Source organism: Procambarus clarkii, chromosome 74 (genome assembly GCF_040958095.1).
Source record: "Procambarus clarkii isolate CNS0578487 chromosome 74, FALCON_Pclarkii_2.0, whole genome shotgun sequence".
NCBI lineage: Eukaryota > Metazoa > Arthropoda > Malacostraca > Decapoda > Cambaridae > Procambarus > Procambarus clarkii.
In genome coordinates, this window is record NC_091223.1 from 28652180 (window position 1) to 28677307 (window position 25128).

Genomic DNA, 25128 nt, shown 5'->3' on the forward strand with positions numbered 1-25128 from the left:
AACCCTCAATGTGGCGACGGAAATATCCGGCTGCCCCCAGAAACCTTCGAACATCCTTTGCTGTCTTAGGTGTAGGCATGTCAGCAATGGCACGACAGGAGTCGGGGTCAGGTCGGATACCATCTGTGCACACCTGGAATCCCAGAAACTTGAATATCTGAGATGCCAGAGTGCACTTCTCCACATTGAGTTTGAAACCCGCCTTATCTAACAGTGTCAACGTCTCAGTCAAATCTCGTAAGTGCTCATCAAACGTCCTGGAGTAGATGACCACATCATCCAGGTACGCTAATGAGTGCCTTCCCAAGACCGAGTTTAATATGTAATTGATAGCCCTCTGAAATGATGAAGGCGCTGTCTTTAACCCGAAAGGCATCCGCTTCAATTGATAAGTATGAACCCCATCCGAGAAGGCGGTCTTCTCTCTATCCTTCTCAGCAACTGGGATGACCCAATATGCAGATTTCGCATCCAGAGTGGAAAAGTATTTTGCTGCCCCAAACTGATCTATTATTTCTTGTATCCGTGGCAAAGGATACACATCCTCTTTAGTAATTTCGTTGATCTTTCGGTAGTCAACACAAAACCTATAACTACCATCCGGTTTACGTACCAACACTACTGGCGACAACCATGGTGATGTACTAGGCTCTATCACATCCTGTCTCAACATCTGACACTCATCCCTAATTACTTCCTTCGCCCGTTCCGGAAGCCTCCATTGACGGGTGTAAATAGGAGAATGATCACCTGTAGGAATAACATGTTCGATTCTATCCAGAAGCCCGATCTGATCGTCTTCTGTTGCAAACAGTTTAGGGAATTTACGTAAAATCCCTCTCAAAAGTTTCCTATCTGACTGTTGCACATGTTGCAAATCCAGAGCCGAGATTAACTTATCAACTTCCTGAGTATAACTACTTTTTCCTGTCTCGGTCTTGTGTTTACCCTGTGTAGTACTTTCTGTAACATTAAGCGCACTACATTGTGCTGTGGTGACTGGCATCTCCTGGCTTTGATACAGAAAAATTCCTGTATTTTCTACAATTGTAGCCTGAGACACCCTATCACCTGCCCTGAAACGATAGGTTTTGTACGAGAGATTGTCAACTGGAATAAGGGCGCCTTTATCAAGCACTGTGATCAAATCTGTGATTTACAGTCTCCGTGGTGTAGTGGTAAGACACTCGCCTGGCGTTCCGCGAGCGCTATGTCATGGGTTCGTATCCTGGCCGGGGAGGATTTACTGGGCGCAATTCCTTAACTGTAGCCTCTGTTTAACGCAACAGTAAAATGTGTACTTGGATGAAAACCTGGTACCTGGTACAATGTGACGTCCCACTGATACTTTAATGAACTTAACTGAATGTGGTGGGCAACATTGTTTCATCAAGGCATGTAACCCACATGATTTCTTATCTGTGTCTGGAAGAGACTTAAACAACAACTTAGGGTAGTGAATGTTGTACTTCTGTTTCTTACTAATGGAAGCAATTACTGGAGGATGATCTACCATTTTAATGGGATAAACTACCTGGCCCAACTTCAATCTGCACTTCCTTGCTCCCTCTTGAGCAGACAAAGAAAAGTTAACTCGTCCCAGAAAATCCATTCCCAACAAAATCTGACCAGGGAATGCAAGATTCTCGAGAATCGTGCAATTGTGTGGGTAAGCTTCTCCTTTTCCCACTTCAAAATTGAGAGTGGCCTGGCCCAAGATATTAATATGTTGACCATTCACTACTGTTAAATGCTTCCCACAACGCTTAAGGCGTGTCTCTTTAAGTGTGCTGAAGGCTGACTTTTTAATGAGCGTTGCTTGACTTCCGGTGTCCACAAAAACTGTCAATCTCACACCTTCCACCGTCATCTCAAACGTAGGTCTGCCACCACCCGAGGCGGGGTTCTCTCATTTTCCTGTTGTCACCTTCCGGCATTTCGCTTTTACGTGGCCTCTTTTCCCACAATTAAAACAAGTACGCGAGTCCCACCAGTCATTACGTGGGGGTTGTTGTGTGCGTCCACCGCCCCCCGCTTTCGTCTGGGAGAGCCCTGACCTATTGCCCCCTTGCCTGTTCTCTACCTTCCTGCTCACCGCATTAACATATGGTGACGACCGGGCCTCCTCCGCATCCAAATCCTCATCTATATGATCTTCGGCGTACTGTACGAGTTCCCTAAAACTCAGGGAAGCCGTGTCCGTGGCGAGGTATGGACCGATATGGGCGGGCAAGGCCTTACAAAATAACTGCTTTGCAAACCGTTCCTCCTGCTGCGCATCGTAACCCATCTCCTGAGTAAGATCGCCTATCCTGGTCCTAAGGAAGGCACCAAAATCTTTTAATTGAGTGCCTTTATCCCTCTGAAGTGACGTTAAGTAGCGACGAGCCTCCTCTTTAGTAATCTTTGCCTTAAATCGGTCCTTGACGCCTTGCACGAATTGTGGCCACGTCACCAAATGTCTGAATTCCTCAGACTTCCTCAGGGGCCTGTCGCGACCCACACATGCCCCGGTGACCAGATTAATTTTAGTTTCATCATCAGGAGCCGCGGCTAACACAGAATCCATCTCCCACAACCAATTTTCCACGCAACGGTTGCGTTCCACTTTATTCGATGGGAGCTCAGCACAATTTAACCTTGGCAAGGACAACTTCGGGAGTGACGCCACAAGTCCCGGTGTAAAGGACCGAGTACTGGGAGTGTAAGGGGGTGCCTGACCAGGGGGGGAAGGAACTATGAGGGGTTTGGTGTAGGATTGGGATTGGGATGAGGAGGGATTCCCCAGTGACCAAGGCGCTACCCCAGGTAAGTAACTATTGGAGGTAATACTCTGATTAGGTCGTTGTTGACCCTGTTGTTGATTGTGTGAGTGTTGTGAACCGTTCTGTCCTTGTAGTAACTGTAGTAGCAGCTGTAGTACCTGATGTTGTTGTTGTGCAACCTGGTGTACCTGATGTTGTTGTGCAACCTGGTGTACTTGTTGTTGTTGTTGTGCAACCTGGTGTACCTGATGTTGTTGTTGTGCAACCTGGTGTACCTGATGTTGTTGTGCAACCTGGTGTACTTGTTGTTGTTGTTGTGCAACCTGTTGTACCTGATGTTGTTGTTGTGCAACCTGGTGTACTTGTTGTTGTTGTGCAACCTGGTGTACCTGATGTTGTTGTGCAACCTGGTGTACTTGTTGTTGTTGTTGTGCAACCTGGTGTACCTGATGTTGTTGTTGTGCAACCTGGTGTACTTGTTGTTGTTGTGCAACCTGTTGTACCTGTTGTTGTGACGCTTGTTGTACCTGATGTTGTTGTGCAACCTGTTGTACCTGTTGTTGTGACGCTTGTTGTACCTGATGTTGTTGTGCAACCTGTTGTACCTGATGTTGTTGTTGTGCAACCTGTTGTACCTGATGTTGTTGTGCGATCTGTTGTATTTGTTGTTGTAATCCGTTTTGTCCCTGTATTAACTGTAGTAGCATCTGTAGGGCTTGTTGTTGTGCGTCGGGTTGTAACTGTTGAAGTTGTTGGGGTTGTGGGGGTGGTGTGTGTAAGTTCGTAAGTCCAGGAGTCGTCAGGCCTTGACAACCCGCAATGGCATCATCCCCGGGAACTCTTTGTACAACTGGGGTGGATGTTCTAATAGTGGGGGCCGCAACCCCATCACTTCCGATCGCCTCACCAATCATCGTGATGACGGCTGAGCAAGAGCCCCCCCAATGAAATCCTGCTTTCGTCCAGGGCTGCCGCCCCTTGAGCACCCGGATCCGTTACTCCCCCCATGGGGTTCGATTGGCCTCCAGTGGGGTCCGCTTGGGGTCCTTCCTCAAGTGCTAACGTCTGTCCTGCCCCCACCAGGTGAGGGTCTGTCGATGGTGCTCCCCCGATAGCCTCGTCGTCTACCATACCTTTACTTCTGAGCTTCATGTACTTATCACACGACATATTCTCGCTAAACCTCGCAACCTAACCCTACCTGGGGAAAACAGGCAAAGTTCTGATCCCGACAAGCGATTGTGGTGAAATTTTAACACAACCCCGATCTCAACAACGAATCACTCGCTCAATAATCTCCGAAGGTATATCCTAACCTTTTATGTTAAACCTCTTGAACATCTAGATCGGAACTACCCTTCATTCACGTCGTTCACCACGTTCTACAGCCCCAGGGAAAACCATCATTCACCTACGCCTATTGACAGACGATGACAGCTGTCGGCGTCAGTGTCGCTGACTACGCTACACCAATGAATGAATTCTTTAGTCCTATTATCCTCTTCTCTCATTCGTCAAATTTATATGCGGACAGATGGAAATACGCAACCGGCATCGACTACTAATCATCACTTGTGAAACAAAACACTGTATACGATGTTGAATAAAATATATATGCGCACTTATAAACCACATAAAAAAGGTTACGCTAATTATTAAATGATCGAACTACTAGAATAAATTTGAAAAATGTAATTAATTTCCACTATATTTATTTGACACTCGAAGTGGACTGGTAACGCAAATATAAAAAGAATTATAGTAAGAATTTCTTGTCTCTAAATGCAAATCCAACATAAATTTTAGAAAAATTGATAATTGCCTAATTCTCGAACAAAATATACTGAAATTATACAATTAATATTTTCGTGAAGGAACTACACAGAATTTATTGTAAATAAGTTAGTTTCAACTCTGTTTTATTTATCGAAAATAATCTAAGTCTTGTTTACCAGCGCACAATTAATACAACACTTTACGTTAACTGAACTTCTCAAATTTTCTTGTAAATCTTAGGCGCGCTAGGAATGAATGCCGTTATCGTTAATTTAACCCTGAAGCGATGTTTATATCTTCAACAATTATTTTTAATTCGTAACGCCTGACGCTAACAACGGCGCTCGGAAATAATTATAAGTATTATTAGTTAAACCAAATTAATGTTAAATTAATTATTTACGTTACTGAATGAACTCGATGTTTGCATAGCATACACTTGTTCACAGCCGGTCGCGTTGTAGAATACTGAGAAATTAACACTGATAGCTGCGACGCTCACAGCTACAGAGAGTCGCGATCAGGCTTGACCATAAGGGTCAATTCCTCTTGACAGAAAACTCCAAAAACTGGGAAGACACCAACGACTTTCCTGAGGGACTGCCGGCTGGGTACCCACGTGTAACTTGAGATCACAAGTTTATTAGCCCTGGGGTACTATTTTCAATTCGTCACTGGACAGATGGACGGAGAGCGAGGGGAGCAAGTGGCTTCAAGCTGTTTATGACCCCGAGGGTTACACCGTGACAAAAGACAGGGATGACCCAAAGGGAGGGAAGGCAAGTGAGAGAAGGGAAGGGGAAGAGGAAGGAGACGAGAAAGGGGTAAGGGAAAGGGCAAAGGGGGAAGGGGAAGGGGCTATGGTGTGCATATACCATTACAACAAAAGTAGTAGTACTAGTAACAGTAATAGTAACAACAGAAGTAGTAATAGTAACGGTACTAGTAACAACAGAAATAGTACTAGTAACGATACTAGAAACAAGAGTAGTAGTGCTAGTGACGGTGCTAGTAACAACAGTAGTAGTACTAGTAACGGTGCTAGTAACAACAGAAGAAGTACTAGAAACGGTACTAGTAACAACAGTAATAGTACTAGTGACGATACTAGTAACAAAAGTAGTAGTACTAGTGACGGTGCTAGAAACAACAGATTAGTAACGGTACTAGTAACAACAGTAATAGTACTAGTCACGTTGCTAGTAACAACAGTAGTAATACTAGTGACGGTACTAGTAACAACAGTATTAGTACTAGTCACAGTACTGGTAACAGTAGTAGTAGTAGTAATAGTGACGGTGCTAGTAACAACAGTAGTAGTACTAGTAACGGTACTAGTAACATCAGTAGTAGTACTAGTAACGGTACTAGTAACAACAGTAGTAGTACTAGTAACGGTACTAGTAACAACAGTAGTAGTACTAGTAACAACAGTAGTAGTACTAGTCACGGTGTAAGTAACAACAGTAGTAGTACTAGTAACGGTACTAGTAACAACAGTAGTAGTACTAGTAACGGTACTAGTAACAACAGTAGTAGTACTAGTAACGGTACTAGTAACAACAGTAGTAGTACTAGTCACGGTGTAAGTAACAACAGTAGTAGTACTAGTAACGGTACTAGTAACAACAGTAGTAGTACTAGTAACGGTACTAGTAACAACAGTAGTAGTACTAGTAACGGTACTAGTAACAACAGTAGTAGTACTAGTCACGGTGTTAGTAACAGCAGTAGTAGTACTAGTGACGGTACTAGTAACAACAGTAGTAGTACTAGTCACTGTACTTGTAACAACAGTAGTAGTACAAGTTATGGTACTAGTAACAACAGTAGTAGTATTAGTGACGGTACTGTGGGGACCGACCTGTGAGATTTATATTTATTTAATTTATATGAATTTATATAGAATTTATATTTACGTTAATTTATATATTTCGATAGCAATTGGTATGATGATAAGTGGACTGTATTTCTGCAATAATCTCACAAATCGATCCTCTACACATTAGGGGGGTTTATATTAAATATATATATATGCAGCCAATCAAACTACAGTATTAACTACACATTAGTGTACATTGAAGAGGTTCCTTATCTTATTGTACAGCAGGCCTTAGTCCACCAGGTATAACCAGGATGTAGACACCAAATTATCCTCTTTGAGGTAGCTTCCATCACCCAGTAACTGGTACACAAAGCATGCTTCCTCGTCTTGACCTGTCAAAAGGGCGCTAGCTATGAAGCCAGAATCCTAATATATGACAGCTATATCAGAGAAAACACTGTACAAGGAACCATAAAGACCTAGGCTTAATTACCTTGTTTGAGTCGATCATTTGTGATCTAACCGGCCCACCCTATATCTACTGACATTAATGGCCATAAATGAAAGATAAACGGGTTTCAGAAAGACACTTCCCTTGAGATTGATGACAGCGTGTTGAAGATGGCAGATCACTACTCTGATCTTCCATAACACTTCGTCCAAGAGAATTTATAGGAGCCGTAATTCGCTCCACGACTCTGTGGTCTTAAACAATAACAATGGCTGACCACTCCCCCCTCACTGACGCTACTGGCCTACATTGTCCAGATGTCAGTAAGTGATAGAAGGGTCACATTTACTCTATTTTAATTCTGATGTTTTTATGATGGTAAAGTCCAAAGACTAATGTATTTCAGAATAATTCCCACCATAATAGGTGGTGAATTTATAATAGTATGTGGTAATGATATCCCGTTTTCTATAGACGGAAATTTCACTACAAGTTACATTTTCTATGGGTTAACTTGTTTATACCACTCAGCAGTATTATCTGCCTGTATGATATTATTAAATGGTGTCGGATTTTCCGACATAATTCCCCGGGGGGCTGCTCACGGGTCGAAGTCCTCTTTAGAACAGACGAACACCAATACTCCTCCTTCGAATTATTAGATTAATTTGATGTTAGTAGTTAGTAATCACACATTTGTGCGTCTGTTCATACAGGATGGATGTCCCGTACTAGAGTTGCAGGGGTTAGAAGTCTAATGCGATTTCAATTCCCTGTTAACTCTTGAAAGGCTAAAATTCAAGCCTAATTACATATTATTTAACCCAGAAGACTGAATGTGATCAAGTACTACAGTCAAGTATGATTCAGGGACTGCAGTGAGATCAGTGACATTAGATTTAACTTGAAGTTTGTTCAGGTAACTGGTCACTGATATATAAACACTGAGGCCCATGGAATACATCTTGATTAAATAATAAATGTATCAAATCAGTCATCAGATTTATTGGGGTTTAATTTAGTTAATTGATTCAGAAGATTGAATAGCTCATCATTAAAGTAAAGTATGGTTCTGAGACTGCAGTGGGTTCAGTGACATTGGTCGCAGTGACTTGTAGCTGTTTAGGCTACTGTTCACTGATTTGCCACTGAGGCCTCATGAACTCATCTTCAGCTTTAAATGATGATACTAACTTCAACCTCTGTTGGTATAGTCAGCTGTAATCTCCTTAGTATAATGCTACTGGAGAAATATAATCAGCTGACAAATTTAGATTTCTATTGGTATTGTATATCTGCAGCCATAGGTCTCCTCAGGCTTGATACTGGGCCTGAGAGTAATTTACCTCCTGCAGAATTTAACATGGTTATGCCCTGATATTTAGTAGGGCTACCAATGAATCGATGGCAATAGTCTGTCCCTACAAGGAGACCGAAGTCGGTGAGGTGATCAGACTTAATATTATCTGCCAATTTTATTCCTCTATTTCTCAGGAATTTGGCTGTTGCTCTCAGACCTTGAACTTGTAGGTCTACTGGTATTTTGTCCACCACAATGGCTTGTACTCTACAGACGTACCTGCCTAAACGTACTGATGGTTGTACCACCTGGTAGACTTAAGGTCCTGCATCTGTTACAAACCCTGAGATATTGAATGACATCTGGGCTACAGGCCTTAATTGTAGTTCATCTGCCAACTTTTTAGTGACATATGTTCTCTGGGACCCTTGGTCAAACAACCCACGGGTATGGACTTTGGCCCTCTTATTCAGGATGGTAATTTGGGCAGTAGGCAAAGTCGTATTACCTTTAGACTTTGCCGATTGGACACTCTTTGTTTATTGCACCTTGCAGTACTGTACTGTGGTAGGAATGCTATCTTCCACCTTGGGGTTTGGAGACGTTGTTTTGGTGTCTCTGCACAATGCTGCATGGTGCTGACCTTTGTTACACCTATTACAAGTGTGTAATTGGGTATCACAGTCGTTGATGTTATGTTTCCTGAGGCACCTCGTGCAATGTTGCAAATCTTTGAATCGCTCAACACGGGCATCACTATCAGGAAAATTAGGGCAGTGGTACATTGAATGACACGAAGAGTTAGGGGTGACATGATAGAGGTTTACAAGTGGGTGAATGGACATAACAAAGGGGATATTAATAGGGTATTAAAAGTATCAACACAAGACAGAACACGAAGCAATGGGTATAAATTGGATAAGTTTAGATTTAGGAAAAACTTGGGTAAATACTGGTTCAGTAACAGGGTTGTTGATTTGTGGAAACAATTGCCGCGTAACATTGTGGAGGTGGGGTCCCTCGATTGTTTCAAGCGCAGGTTGGACAAGTATATGAGTGGGATTGGGTGGTTATAAATAGGAGCTGCCTCGTATGGGCCAATAGGCCTTCTGCAGTTGCCTTTGTTCTTATGTTCTTATGTTCTTAATGTTTCTCATTGCAGAACAAATATGTTCCATAGCTTCCAGTACCCTTTGGTGTCACGTTCTTGGGTGACACAGTAACTATAGGCTTGGAGGGTCCCACTGCATATACGCCCACACTGCTACTGTTCCACTTTGGTGTTGAATTATATTGTCTAGATTGATTTGGAGTACCTTTGGTACTCTGTGGTTTACTATTATTGGTTTCTGAGGGTTTACTTGGTGGTTTTAATTTGTCATGTGTTCGTAATTGATGAACTACTGACTTTAAACCCTCAGATATTTCATTCATGGATAAGATGCTTTTATTGTAATGAGCACTCATTTGTCTCTATATATCCCTAGGTATTTTCTCCTGGACAATTATTTTCAAGACCCACTCAGCCCCGTTTGTATCTGCTGTCAGGCTGAGGGCATTGATCAATGATTCTACCTCCAGCTTGAAGACTTGGAGTGAATCAGCTGAAGTCTCCGGTTGGGGTAAATGCAACAGCTCATGAACTAAATGTGATGTTCTTACTTCTGGATCAGCATAATTATCCTTGAGGAGTTTTACTGCCAGATCATAGCCGTCATTAGTTAATCTCAGATGGGATACTACTGTTTTAGCCTCACCTGATAATTGGCCTTGCAAATAAGAGAATTTACTACTCTTTGGTAAAGATTGTTTTGAGTCTACAAGGTCAACGAATTTGTTCCAAAATTCATCCCAATCTTCCTCATCTTTTCCTGAGAAAGTGGGTAAATTAATTGGAGGGAGTCGAGCTTCTGCTTGACTCGTATTAGATGCAACTGTTGTTGTTGTTGCTGTTGTTGTTGCCTTGTTCTGGGCAATTAATTTGACATAAGGCTGTAACGTGGCCTGAGTGTGATCTTCATAATTCGCTAGATCAACCATAATGTCGTCTATTTCTGTTTCTGATAAATTGGTGTTGGCAAGTTCAGCCACATATGTTGCTATTTGGCATTTGATTTGCTCAAATTTACCTGCAGCTGCTTGATAATAGCTTTCCAGGTCAGCATAATCAACTGGTGATTGTTGTGACAAATCTTCACATTTCTTGATCTGTCTTGTTAAGTGGCCTTTAAGACCTGCAAGGGTTCTTCTCATTCTCCCTGCATTATCCACACTGGCTAGTTGGTGAAGCCTTGTGGGGCTTGTACTTGGGTCGCTCATAATACTGAACAAGTACTGATGGTAGCCTAAGGTAAAATTTCTGCACTCGCTAGGCTGTAATCCTACCTCTACTAGAGGTTAGCACCTAAATTAATACACATTATATATATATACAATCATACACACTAATGATTTGAGTGATAAACCAGTGTCATGGAAGTACCTTTAGGTTAGCTCTTCTATATTACCCTAGGATGGTATAGACACTAATTAATCACTCAAAGGTGTAATAATCATAAGTAAATTATTATATATACACAACTCAACTCGAGTTGATAAAAATTACACCCAAAATAGGGTTTGCACCATTCATTAATGGTGCTAGGTTGTTTAATATAGTACCACTAGACTATGGTAATAATGGGACTAGTATGAACAATAAATAGTTCAACTAGTAAATGGTAATATCCTACCCTGTTGTGGGTTGGCAATTAGTAAATATTATATTGTGAACACTAGGCAATATATTAAATAATTCTCTATTTTGGAGAAATAATATACACAATTATTGATAATAGCCTCTATGAAACTTCTAATATTATCAAGAAGTATTAAATATTATTAGTGACCTCGCGAAATAAACTCCACAAAATTCGTAGATAATCTCTCGCGAAATTTAACACCACGAAATCCGTGAACAATCTCGCGAAGACACAGCCACTAATTTGGCTGGCTTCAATATTAGCGCTGTCATTTCACGGAATAACACACCACCAAATTTGTGGGTGACCATATGAAACCGCTGATGAGGCTGAAATGAACTGAGGGGGGCTCCTGAGCCAACCTGTCCTCTTAAAAAGAACGTCGCTTTTGGCCGTTTGCCCGTATGGCCGAATTTGGACGTAATTTGAAAATGAAAAACAAATTAAAATAAATTTGGGATTTTTGTTTTCAACAACAGTAAGTTAAGGGTCCTCTGATAGGTTAGGTGGGCAGGAAATTCTCATAAAGTTTCAAAACGTTATGAAAAACGTTAATTTAAAGAGTCCTCTTATAACCTCTGCGCGTACGCCGGACGACTCAAATAGAAAACGGAACAGTACGTCACTTTTGTGAGTCGATTTCATTTCAAATTACGTCCAAATTTAGCCATATCGCGCATACGAGCCAAAAGTGACATTATTTTTAAGAGGACGGGTTGCCTGAGCTCGCACGAGGCAACGCCGCCGTCTTTGACTGCTGGCTTTGTATAAATCACACTGCACTAGTATATTTAATGAATCCACTGGTTAACTGGTTCATCCGGTACTAAGATGACCAAATAATCTGTCATCCGACTCGCAGATGACCAATAATGTGGGTTCATAGGACCAATAATCTGTCATCCGGTTCGAAGATGACCAATTAATGTGGGAACCGACCTGTGAGATTTATATTTATTTAATTTATATGAATTTATATAGAATTTATATTTACGTTAATTTATATATTTTGATAGCAATTGGTATGATGATAAGTGGACTTTATTTCTGCAATAATCTCACAAATCGATCCTCTACACATTAGGGGGGTTTATATTAAATATATATATATATATGCAGCCAATCAAACTACAGTATTAACTACACATTAGTGTACATTGAAGAGGTTCCTTATCTTATTGTACAGCAGGCCTTAGTCCACCAGGTATAACCAGGATGTAGACACCAAATTATCCTCTTTGAGGTAGCTTCCATCACCCAGTAACTGGTACACAAAGCATGCTTCCTCGTCTTGACCTGTCAAAAGGGCGCTAGCTATGAAGCCAGAATCCTAATATATGACAGCTATATCAGAGAAAACACTGTACAAGGAACCATAAAGACCTAGGCTTAATTACCTTGTTTGAGTCGATCATTTGTGATCTAACCGGCCCACCCTATATCTACTGACATTAATGGCCATAAATGAAAGATAAACGGGTTTCGGAAAGACACTTCTCTTGAGATTGATGACAGCGTGTTGATGATGGCAGATCACTACTCTGATCTTCCATAACACTTCGTCCAAGAGAATTTATAGGAGCCGTAATTCGCTCCACGACTCTGTGGTCTTAAACAATAACAATGGCTGACCACTCCCCCCTCACTGACGCTACTGGCCTACATTGTCCAGATGTCAGTAAGTGATAGAAGGGTCACATTTACTCTATTTTAATACTGATAATTAAGTTAATTTATATGAGATGTTTTTATGATGGTAAAGTCCAAAGACTAATGTATTTAAGAATAATTCCCACCATAATAGGTGGTGAATTTATAATAGTATGTGGTAATGATATCCCATTTTCTATAGATGGAAATTCCACTACAAGTTGCATTTTCTATGGGTTAACTTGTTTATACAACACAGCAATATTATCTGCCTGTATGATATTATTAAATGGTGTCGGATTTTCCGACAGGTACTAGTAACAACAGTAGTAGTACTAGTGATGGTACTAGGAACAACAGGAGTAGTACTAGTAACAACAGTCTTAGTACTAGTGACGGTACTAGTAACAACAGGAGTAGTAATACCAACAACAGTAGTAGTACTAGTGACGGTACTAGTAACAACAGAAGTAGTACTAGTAACAACAGTAGTAGTACTAGTGACGGTACTAGTAACAACAGGAGTAGTACTAGTAACAACAGTAGTAGTACTAGTGACGGTACAAGTAACAACAGGAATAGTACTACCAACAACAGTAGTAGTACTAGTGACGGTACAAGTAACAACAGGAGTAGTACTACCAACAACAGTAGTAGTACTAGTGACAGTACTAGTAACAACAGTAGTAGTACTAGTGACGGTACTAGTAACAACAGTAGTAGTACTAGTGACGGTACTAGTAACAACAGTAGTAGTACTAGTGACGGTACTAGTAACAACAGTAGTAGTACTAGTGACGGTACTAGTAACAACAGTAGTAGTACTAGTGACGGTACTAGTAACAACAGTAGTAGTACTAGTGACGGTACTAGTAACAACAGTAGTAGTACTAGTGACGGTACTAGTAACAACAGTAGTAGTACTAGTGACGGTACTAGTAACAACAGTAGTAGTACTAGTGACGGTACTAGTGTCTAGTGTGGCCGTGACTCGACAGTACTGTGTGGGTGATCCATCCCTGTAGTAGAGACTTAAAGTCTCAGGACTAAAATATTAATATGGAACTTTTTTATAATACATTTTCTGTGGATTTTTCGCATAAAAATGATCCGTGTTTTGTGGTCGTCAATTATATATATATATATATATATATATATATATATATATATATATATATATATATATATATATATATATATATATATATATATATATATATATATATATATATATACAGAGAAAGGTTATATATTATCCTTAAACTGACAATTTTTCCTGAACTTATGTTGTCACCATTGATGTTGTTACCTCCACCTCCGTTGTCACCTTTGATGTTGTTACCTCCACCTCCGTTGTCACCTTTGATGTTGTAACCCCCGCCTCTGTTGTCACCGTTGATGTTGTAACCCTGGCCTCTGTTGTCACCGTTGATGTTGTAACCCTGGCTTCTGTTGTCACCGTTGATGTTGTATTCCTGACCTCTGTTCTCACTGAGATGTAACTCTGGCCTCTGTTGTTACCGGTGATGTTGTAATGCTGGCCTCTGTTGTCACCGTTGATGTAACCCTGGCCATTGTTGTCACCGTTGATGTTGCAACGCTGGCCTCTGTTGTCCATGTTGATGTTTTAACCCTGGCCTCCGTTGTCACGGTTGATGTTGTATCCCTGGCCTCTGTTGTCACCGTTGATGTTGTAAACCCCGCCTCTGTTGTCATCGTTGATGTTGTAACCCTAACCTCTGTTGTCACCGTTGATGTTGTAACCCTGGCCTCTGTTGTCACCGTTGATGTTGTAACCCTCGCCACTGTTGTTACCGTTGATGTTGTAACCCTGGCCTCTGTTGTCACCGTTGATGTTGTAACCCCCGCCTCTGTTGTCACCGTTGATGTTGTAACCCTCACCACTGTTGTCACCGTTGGTGTTGTAACCCTCGCCACTGTTGTCACCGTTGGTGTTGTAACCCTGGACTCTGTTGTCACCGTTGGTGTTGTAACCCTGGACTTTGTTGTCACCGTCGTTGCCAGTGACCTTAGCGCACGGTTCTGTGACCCTCCACTATACCTGAGCGCCATTAGAGCGGTGTGGTTGCTCTATCCATCACGGGACGCGCCAATCACCCTCCCAGTCGCCACTGGCCGTGCCAAAAGGGTAATTAAAATCATTATTCTTTGCGGAGAACCATTAATTCTCCTTTCTTGGACCCGTGACAAGAAAATGGTCCCTCCTCTCTTATCTGGCCCTTGTGTGGTAAATGGTTTCGGGGCTTAAGGGGACGCGTTTGGGTGCGTCAGTTAGCGGGGTATTTTGGCTCGGCAAGGCTAGGCTGGGTTTGGCTTGGTTTGGTTCGGTTCGTTTAGGTTAGATTAGGTTGGGTTGGGTTTTGTTTGGTTGGATTAGGTTTGGTTCAGTACGGTTCGGTACGGTTACGTTAGGCTAGGTTTGATTACAGTAGGGTAATATATGCTGGGTTATGTTAAGTTAGGTTCGCTTAGCTTGGGTTATGCTTGGTAAGTTTATGTTATGTGAAATTAGGATAGATTAAGTTGGGTTAGGAAAGTTATATTTGATTAGGTTCGGTTAAGTTATTCTTGGTTAGGTTATTTTTGGTTTGGGTATTTTCGGTCACTTAGATTAGGTTCGGTTAGGTTAGATTGGGTTAGATTAACTTAAGCTATATCAGGTGAGGTTAAGGCTGGAAAGGTTGGGTCAAGTAAGGTTAGGTTAATTTAGACAGGTTATGTTACGTTTAGTTAGACTGAGTCAGGTTAGGATAGGTTAAGTTAGGCTAGGGCAGGTAAAGTTCATGTTAGTTACGTAGATTAGGTTGGGTTAATTTAGGGAGGTTGTGGTCAATTTAGTTAGGTTGGATTCAAGTTCATGTTCAAGTATGTTTATTAAGACAATAAAAAATACATCTCAAAGGGATAGAGTAGCTTAGGATATTTCTACCCCACCTTAAGTTGGGTTACGTTTGGATAGGCTAAGCTTGGATAGATCAGGTAAAGTTAACATTGGTTAGGTTTGATTAAGTTAGGTTTGCTTAGGTTATGATAATCTATATTTCAAATGATGCAGTGACTAGCACACTCATCTTACAAGCAAGAGAACCTCGGGTTCGAATCCTAGCCAGGATGGGGATATTATTGAACCGTTCCTTTTCCCTGTTCGCTTGTTGGCACAAAACACTAATTTGGGGATTGTAAAATAATTGTAAACTAATTGTAAAGAATATTTCCAGGAAACTGAATAATTAACAGCCCATAACCGGTTTTAGTCTTGCCAGGTGGCGATATGAACTAGAAAAGAACAGTGAAAGAACAGAACAAACAAAGAACAGAGAACAGAGAAATTCTAAAATTCTCAAAAATTGTCCCTTTGACTTCTATTCACTGAGAATGTTCTAAATTATCTTCAGGATTGAAAAGGCTTTTTTACTCTTCCATTATCCTCACTCCTGAAGACACATACCAGTGGAACAAGGAAGCACACCCACTAAATAAAGCACCTGAAGCCTGGTAGTTAAAATTCTTACTCGTGTGGGAAGAATACCCTGGGTGTGGGGCATCTGCTCCCTCTTACTGTTGTATTCATCAGTGTTGGCAGTGTAGCCATCGTGCTCATCACGATGCTCACTCAACCTCGGCTATTCCCAGCTTAGTACATGCTCCTTAATAATCGTCGGAGCTCCAGAACCATCGTCCCACAATGTTAAAAATGTTATTATCAGGAAGCCAACTTACAACTGTCCCAGCAATATAATTCCTAGAAGGTACAGGCACCGGTGATTATTGAGCCCATCGGAAGGTGCTTATAGTGACGAGGTGAACCATAGTACATAGTTAAATGTAATGGATAATTAGAAAGTATAATTTAATACTATCGAATTGGACAAAACGGAAAAGGTATTGTATTTCGGTTGCTAATGAAACCTAAATCAACCTAACCATCCTAGCCCTAATACACGGTATCTGAGGTAGTTTCAAAATTGACAGGGGCGACCCAGTTTTTGTCGCACTAAGATCTGATGTAATAGTGGTTCTTATCAGATATGTTATCTAGGAACAAGTTTGTGCATACATTACGTGTGATTATCAGTGCTTAATAGCTGATTAAATGTGATTATCAGTGATAGGCATCAATGTTTGTGGGGTGTAACCCTAATTGTGCTTAGGTAGAGTTGAGCTTCAGTTCTTGGGCCCTGCCTCTAAGCAGATGTCTGTTTTTTTGTGTGTGCGTGCGCGCATGCGTGTGTGTGAGCTCACCTAGTTGTTGTGCTTAAGTGTTGAGCTTCAGTTCTTCGGCTCCGCCTCTCAGTGGAAGAACGTTTTTTGTGTGTGCGTGCAAGCTAACCTGTTTGTACTCATCTCGGGGTTTGAGGTGTGTAACCCTAATTGTGCTTACGTGGGGTTGAGCTGCAGTTCTTGGACCCCTGTCTCTCGACTCTTTGGACCCACCTCTCAATAGTCAAACATGTTAAGGGTGTAACCTATTTGTGCTTACCTGGATTGAGGCATCGGTGTTTGAGGGGTGTAACCCCTCAAACTTGACCATCACTCAAGTGACGGTCACCTGACCATCACGACCGGATAGTCAAGTGGATTAAGGCTTCCTGTACATACCAGCTGCGTTGCTCCTGGTAGTATGGGTTCGAGTCACTTCTGGGGTGGGAGTTTTCAGTTGCATATAGTCCTGGGGACCATTCAGGCTTGTTCGCATTTGTGTTCCTCACGTGTGCCCCAAAGAATGAGGTGATTTGATAAAATGCTATGCCCACGATTACCATCCGAGTGCCGGCGGGGAAGTGGTTCAAATAGCTTCGGCTATCACTTTCTTATGTCCGGTCGTGATGGTTAAGTGGATTAAGGCTTCCTGTACATACCAGTTGCGTTGCTCCTGGCAGTATGGGTTCGAGTCACTTCTGGGGTGTGAGTTGCATATAGTCCTGGGGACCATTTAGGCTTGTTCGCATATATATATATATATATATATATATATATATATATATATATATATATATATAACTGAAAACTCACACTTAGCAGCGAACTTTCCAGCATAGAACTACCCTGTAGAATCACAACTCTACAAACAGACCCAGTAAAATTAGCTGAAAAGAGAGAGATTTACATTATAAATATAGGATGGTAACATTTCTCTCCTTTATAAAATTAGTTGATGACCATTACTCATACAAACAATTTAAAGAAACAGTACTCACCAGGGGCCTCAAGGGTGACCACCTGTGGACGGGCATCGTGTTGCTGTTGTGGGTTGCCCAAATTCTCAAACAGCAGTCTTCTGTATGGCGAAGGCTCTTGTCACGTCTCGGGATTTTATATACCAGAGGACCCCGCGCATCCCCCCCCCCCCCTTATTATTATGGGAGGAGAAGCAAGTAACCCCACATTCCTCACCCTCTTTACACTTTCTACGTCTCCACTGTACTTATTATATGCTAGGTATATATCTTATTTCATATAAATAAGAATTATACATCAACATGTGGTTGTGTCTCACACAAGAATCGTTTGCACTATTGATAAGACCCAATAGCTAGACCTCTGTGAAACGTTCTCTCACAAGGCTGCTTCATTGGTAAATAATGTCTGGCATATGATAGAACACGTTTATCATTTAAGTCTGAAAGTACTATAGAAAATATATTTTTCAAATATAGCAAGGTTGAATTTAATCCCAGGTGGTTAACTTTATGTTCAAACATGATGCAATATAATCCATAAGTGAGACAAAAATCACTCTGGATTATATACAGTGATGTATGCCCTTCTCTAACATTATGTTTTTCAATAAATTTTATAAAATAAGGACTATAAAATTCTGGACATTGAGCAAAACTGTCAAAAAGAATAAATGACGAGTGTGAATATCTAAGTACATTCACACCCAGTGCCCCAAATATATATTTTGCTGTCACTAGGTAAAATATTAGCTATAAAGACAATCGGTTTCATATTTGTTTGTTTTAAAATATCTATCTGCATAATCTCTTCGGCATTATAACATCCCAGATAAAACACTTGTTATCCAAGTTTGTGTTGTAAATTTAAATTAATGTCTTAACAATTAATTATTTTGTTGTTTTAAGCACGCACATAAAAAAAAACAGTTTTTTGGTGGTCAATTGATAAAATCCTGGTCGTTTCGAAACATGAGCATCTCTTGTTTCTAATGCAGTTTGGCTAAATACAAATACGGATCTTTCTCTATTAAAAGGTTTGTTTTTAAAAATGGAATCATTCTCCAGTCCTATCGCTCGCATTGTTTCATAATACATTCACGAATAATGATGTTGAAATTCACTCGAAATACTATATACGGCGATATTATTTACATAAATATCTATATTACTTTTCTTATCATTTTTGAAATACAAACCATTTTCGGCATATTCACCGACATAAGCGCTCATTGGGACTACAACCATATATAATTTATGATATACGACGTGAGACCAGGGCTGATCAATCAAGAGACTCGTCTGAATCGCTGCTAGGACATAGTTTTAAGATAGTGTTTTGTTGTAATGATATGTTACACATTTTGCTGAAGCTGCCAAAGAGTTATTCAAAGCAAGATAGGCAGATGGGTAAGGAAAAACACGGGTCACCCAAAATTTCGCATAATCCAAATGGACTCTAAATTCAGAGGCATCTGCAGTGCTCGAATTTAGAATCTAAGCTTGGGGGGAAATTTCGGATTCTTAGATGTAAATCAATATTATCTAAGACATACTGATTCAGGGTAGAAATATCCAGGGCTAAGGGAAAACACATTGATAGCCCATTAGTTTTAGAGTCGTTAATAAAATCTTTCTCTTTCTCATTCGCATTAGTATAATAGGTGTCAGTAAATTTATTAACGATGCCACTTCCCTTCCTATCACTGCAAAAGGCACGAATTCGACCCAGCATTGCCTTCTTTGAGGTTCGCATGCACGTAATTACTTTTATAAAAGACCAGTAATTGAAATTAAAATTAGATTCAATCACTTGTTCACTTAAAAAGACTTGCACTCTTTTAAATACTGTATATGACAACCCATTAATAAATTCCACATTATCTTCAGCTGCTAGTTTAGTGGACCCATCCTCTTTAGTTAAAGATACTTTAAAATCTAAAACAATATTCGATAAGTTTATAAATGCCCCTTGAGCACATGGGACGCGAAATTCCAAGTAATTGTCCCTTAAATGCTGATTTAGAGGAAGGTTAACAGGTAAGATGTCAATTTGGTTAACTTATAGAGAATATGTCATTCTTATAGCTGATACACGACTTTGGTTGTGCACCTCTGTAATTGGCATTTTTATCTGAAGATTTCCTAGATTGCTGTAGCTTAATGACTCTCTTTTTGTTAACCCTACCTCCCGTTATTATCTCCTTGGCAACCCCCTTAAGGGCTACTGCACTATGAGTCTGAACAGAGGTCTTTACATCTCGTCTCCCACTTGATAAATCATCCAGTACATTTTTTCCAAAATCAATTGCGCTCGGGGCAATACTGCGCATTAGAAATGGTATTGCCCTGCGCGCCATCCCAGCCAGTGCACTTAGAAATTCCCCCCCTCTATGATGATAAGGTGCCTGGAACACACGTGTCATCCAAACCCCATCCATGTTTCCCGGGGTGGACTCCAAATAAGTCCAGAAATTTTTTCTGAGTCAGTGGATGAAAAGGTATTCTCATGGAGGAGGTAGCTTATTTAATAACTAACATATGACAGAAGCGAGTCTATTTATTATAATTTGGGACGTATGTGTAAAATGGCTTTGACTGAGTGCCCACCCTCAAAACTAACCAACCGACCAAATTGACCAGTGATCTTAATACTGATTTTATCTAAAATGTTGGTATTGAGAGATTTATACATAAGAGGCAGGGCACCTTTGGCACAAGAATCTTGAAAGCTGAAAGCATCTAATATATTGACAGATTGACTGTTAAAGATTTGTGGTTCAATGACATTACAGTACACCATAAAATAATCGCATCTCCCATCAGTGTCTGATGGATACAAAGCAATTTGTTTTGATACAGTCTCAGTATTTACTATTTACGAGATTGATAAAGAGCATATTTTTGGTCAAAATAAAAAACCAAGCACTCTTTCCATTCTGTCTTTAAAGTGAACTCTAAGCGACGATAAGATTTGCTAAGTGTTCACAGGGGACGCAATTTTTAATTATAGAGGATAACAGTACTCTTTCCAATGTTGAGTCATAAGAGAGAATAGTATCCACATCTGAAAAATATTTATTAATATCATCTTCAAAACCTAACTGCATATCTGTTTTCATTTGACAGTTAAGTCCTTCTTCTTCTTCTTCTTGAGAATAGGTGCAGTTTGCATGAAGGGTTTACCCTCCCGATGACTGCACCAGGACAGATGTAGGGAGAAGCGTTGATGTTGAGGAGGAGAAGAAAGTCAAAAGTGTTAGATGTGTCGGGCCGTAGAGAGAGGAGTGGCGACAAAAACAGAGCCGGACACTAGAGGGAGAGTTGCCGCACCGTAGGGCGGAGTGTCGAGTTCACGGTGGCAGCTGATCCACGCACGGCGGAGCGGTGTGCGCAAGACGTTAACTAATATTTCTCCAGAAACTTGTGTAATGGAAAGCGCAAGCAGTACGCATCCCAAATCACCCACGTGTCAGGGGACACCCGGCTACCAGGCGGTGCCCTCGGCTGAGACATCCTATCCGGCACCCTATAAACAAACTCCTTCACCCGCGACACCCAGACAGTGGATGAGCACCACGGGATCGGAAGCACTCGAGCATTCCGATAAGGGCCCAACACCAGACCCTCAGAGGGCACGACCCCAGCAGTCGGAACTAGGCTTCCCCCAGACCAGGGCAACGAAGGAGGGGGAACCGCAGGGGATGCAGGTGCAGCATCGACCTCATCACAGAGCACAGGAGCCAAGGCCTCCTGGCGCACATCTTTCCGCAACACCACGACGCGGTCCCGATCATCAAGGGCAACCCCCCCCCCCCCACTATGGGGATCCAACAGCAGGAGACGCAGGAGGGTGGGGGGCACAGGCAGCAACTTCGGAGCCCCGCACAGCACCAACATCCACAGCTAGGGACGCCAGAGAACCATACTCCCTCACCTGCTCCCAAGGCACACCACGAAGGGGAGACACACTCCGAGCCCACCGCGAATGCTTTGAGACACGCCGTATCACACCACCCCCAGTAGGCCCTTCCGCAGGCACGGCGACCATCTTCACATCCACACAGGCCACACCCGCACCGTCCGAAGAGTCCACAGAGGCCACATCGTCCGCACTATCCACTTCATCCAGGGAAACAGCTCTCAGAACACCGATGCGCACGCTTCTGCAAAGGGATGGAAAGAGCAGAACTACAGTCGCCAACACACACAGGCATGGCAGGCACCTCCCCCTGACGAAGCCCCCCTCAAAAACAGCAGAACCCGCGTCCCCGGGAGCCGGTACCACATCCACAGGCAGGGGTGGGATATGAACCTCCACCGGGGCATCCCGCACTACACGCAGTGCAGGCGACGGCCTGACACCCACACACACACCGGTTCAACAACCCCAGGGGCCACAGCAGGTACCAGACGTGTCGCACAGGCTGTAGAACTCTCCTCAACAGGCGGAGCAGCAGACAGGCAATCAACCGCCTCAGGCACAGTCCTCAAAACCGTCCAAACGCAACAGGGGCGGAAAATCCTCCGTACGAAAAACATGCCCCTACCAGTCGCTCCCACGTCGCATGCTGCAGTCAGATGACCCTCGTAACCACACCGATAACAGGTGCGCGGTTGACTCCAATACAGGCAGCGGAGCGTGTAACCCAACACGGACATCAACGATGGTGCACTACATCGTCAGGGTGCGAGAGCCGTCAAGCATACCAACACAGTGCCCGGCAAGGACCTTGTTCCAACGAATACTTAACACTGTCCCAAATCGATCAAAATAGGAGGTTAAAAAGTCGTCCAAAAAATTTGAAGGGGGCACCATGCACCGTCACAGACGTCAAGGTGACACTAAGATTCACTACCTTAACAGAACCAGCAGTATCTGGCATAGGGTAAACATGCCCCTCACACTGCTCGAAAAATGCCTGGAAGGCAGCCTGGAGGTGGAACTTTACCACAGAATGGTTGCCCTGAAGCAGCTGGATGCCCACCAGGTCCGACAGCTGCACATGTAGCACATCCACCAGGGTGACACCAACCAACGGATGGTCCACCGACACCATAAATGCCAGACCAGCCGAAAATGTCCTCTTCACTGGAGGGCGAAAAGTCCCCATGGCTAAGTCAAACGTCACCCTGTCAGTGACAAGCCACCACCCACAGTTAAATTCAGACACCATATTCCTTACATCTCGTGAAAGTATATCTTGCTTGGGCATAAACGTGTATATTATATGTTCAATTTCAGATTTATCAATTGCATCATAAAAGTCAACTGATGAGCGTACATCATCTTTTATAAGTGCATTAATTTTCCTCGGTACTAACATATTTAAAGGCAGCATTTCATATATGATAGCTACATTTAAGTGTCACGGTGGGATGTTATTCTGAAATGCAGAGGCTGTTTTGTGATAAATGTCAGTATTTTCTAGACTGGTAAGATGTATAAAGTACTCAACTGCCATTGTGGTGGGGATGAAACTAACTTCAATGATAACATGTCATTGTTATATATATACTCTCGTGTGTGTGTGTGGGTATGTGTGTGTGTGTGTGTTTACTCCCCTAATTGTGCTTGCGGGGGTTGAGCTCTGGCTCTCTGGTCCTGCCTCTCAACCGTCAATCCACAGGTGAGTGTGTGAGTGTATAGAGGCATAATATAAATACTTTAAGGTATCGTAGAGTCTTTATTAATACAAAGTTTATATTAGTACATATAACTATTTGCGGTTCTTGATTGCGGGAGTTGAAATGAAGAGGTCGGCATCCTGTGAAGACTCCTCTTGAGTTTTGTGTTTTCCGTTAGTGTTTTTTTTTTTGCAGAGGAAGGTTTGACTTTTTCTAATGCTGAAGTCAGTGATGGATCTTCTCCTGTGATGGTTCCGTCGTCGAAGGAAAAGGTAGTGGAGTTGTCTGGACTGGAAGGATCTTTACTGGGAATAGGCACAGCTGGTCCACTTCCCCCCAGCGATTGAGGGACGAACGATGATCAGGTCGCAGTTGCGACTCCTGAGCGCCCTCTGCAAATTCACCATCATTTCCTCGAAAGTAGACATCCAGTCATTTATTGAATCACGAGATGCACCAATGCCGTAAGGGAGGACTATTCGATTACAGTCCTCGAAATTCACCACCAGCCTCCCTAAGTAGTTAGTTGGCCTTGAGCCAGAATTTTCGATTCTGGGCCGTGTCAAGACAGAGACCCTGTGTGTAATGTCTATCACTACTGCGAACCATTTGTTCCCTTTCTATGAGATTACTCTCAATCGGGGGCCCCTTGCCGAACGTCGAGATGAGCGCAGCAGTACCAGGGAAGCGACCTTCATTTAGGTCTGAGTGTATATGATTCGTTGGAGGTGGGGCTGGTCTCATCACAACGTCACCGGGGGAGTCCCGAGACGATATGACGGCCCTATTCACATAGGAAAGAGGCGTCCGTTCAATTGCTGCGTAGGGGTAGGCGTGCCAGAGCGATGAGGAGAGTCCATAGGGACTAACTATAGTGGCTGGGAGTTCGTACGTGAGGACGTCATTACGTCATTACCGCGCAGGAGTTCGACGTCGAGGAAGTCCCCCCTCGATTAGCTGCAATTTGGAAGAAACTGACATGATGGATGGGGGTAGAGAGAACTGTCCACACTTGTTCGAATGTTAACACCACAGCGTGAGCCAGGGCTTAGGTATACGACGGGTCACAGTAGGGAATATGTGGGGATGGTGTGAGGGGGAGAGAGAAGGGGGAAAGTTCAAGGCCCCTCCTCCTCCACAGGTGTAGAGAAACTTTCATATAAGCCTCGGGACACTTCAAACGATGTGATCAAATCACGGCACCTGAAGGTTAATTGTTCCACTCTTCGTATTTCAGCCAAAATTTCTTCTTGAGAATAAGAAGCATATTTTTAACTGCCCTCGTTAAAGGAATTACAAAATCGTTCTTCTGGTGCACTCATCATATATCGGTCATAGGCTTTCCACAGCGCCGAAATTACACTACACTTATGACTCGCATCAGAGTGATAACTTTCTGTGGTCACGAGTCTCTGCAATAATAATAATCTTTTTCTTTTCTTCCACAGCGGCCAAATGCGATGTTTCCTCCACGATAATTCTTCAGTAACTAATTTGATATCACTTCTATAGGTGTTTAATATGCCTCCCAGACTAGTCTGTACACAACAGCGCACCCTTCGAGCTGATACCTCGCGCGATAATTTCGTATGAAGATCGGCTCCATTCGGACGAATTTCAATAATGTTCATACATCTGACAACTTACTTTTTCTGGAGAGTGCCTTAGAATACTTCAATTTTTTAATTATATCCAAAATATTTAAATTCTGTATGGGGCTTAATAAATTTCCCCTCGAATCCCAGACAATATCAGAATTTTCTCTGAACAGTTGAATTAAAGACTTAACGTAAG

General features: G+C 42.2%; 2 protein-coding genes across 2 annotated transcripts; both read left to right on the forward strand.

The window, feature by feature from the left end:
• Positions 1-2769: 2769 nt before the first annotated feature.
• Positions 2770-6411, forward strand: LOC138356868 (protein rtoA-like). The gene is made up of 2 exons (XM_069313216.1): positions 2770-2808; positions 5686-6411. The coding sequence occupies exons 1-2, from the start codon at positions 2770-2772 to the stop codon at positions 6409-6411; spliced, it is 765 nt and encodes a 254-aa protein (XP_069169317.1).
• A 6386-nt stretch (positions 6412-12797) lies between these two features.
• LOC138356869 (protein rtoA-like) lies at positions 12798-13487 on the forward strand. The gene has a single exon (XM_069313217.1). It carries the CDS (start codon positions 12798-12800, stop codon positions 13485-13487), a length of 690 nt encoding a protein of 229 aa, XP_069169318.1.
• The last annotated feature ends 11641 nt before the right edge of the window (positions 13488-25128 follow it).

Bases quoted from the DNA above. Each gene is read 5' to 3' on its own strand.
- LOC138356868 (XM_069313216.1), top strand. From the start codon at position 2,770: ATGAGGAGGGATTCCCCAGTGACCAAGGCGCTACCCCAG. The intron at 2,809-5,685 runs GTAAGTAACTAT...TGACGGTGCTAG, and splicing joins TGACCAAGGCGCTACCCCAG to AAACAACAGATTAGTAACGG.
- LOC138356869 (XM_069313217.1), top strand. From the start codon at position 12,798: ATGGTGTCGGATTTTCCGACAGGTACTAGTAACAACAGTAGTAGTACT.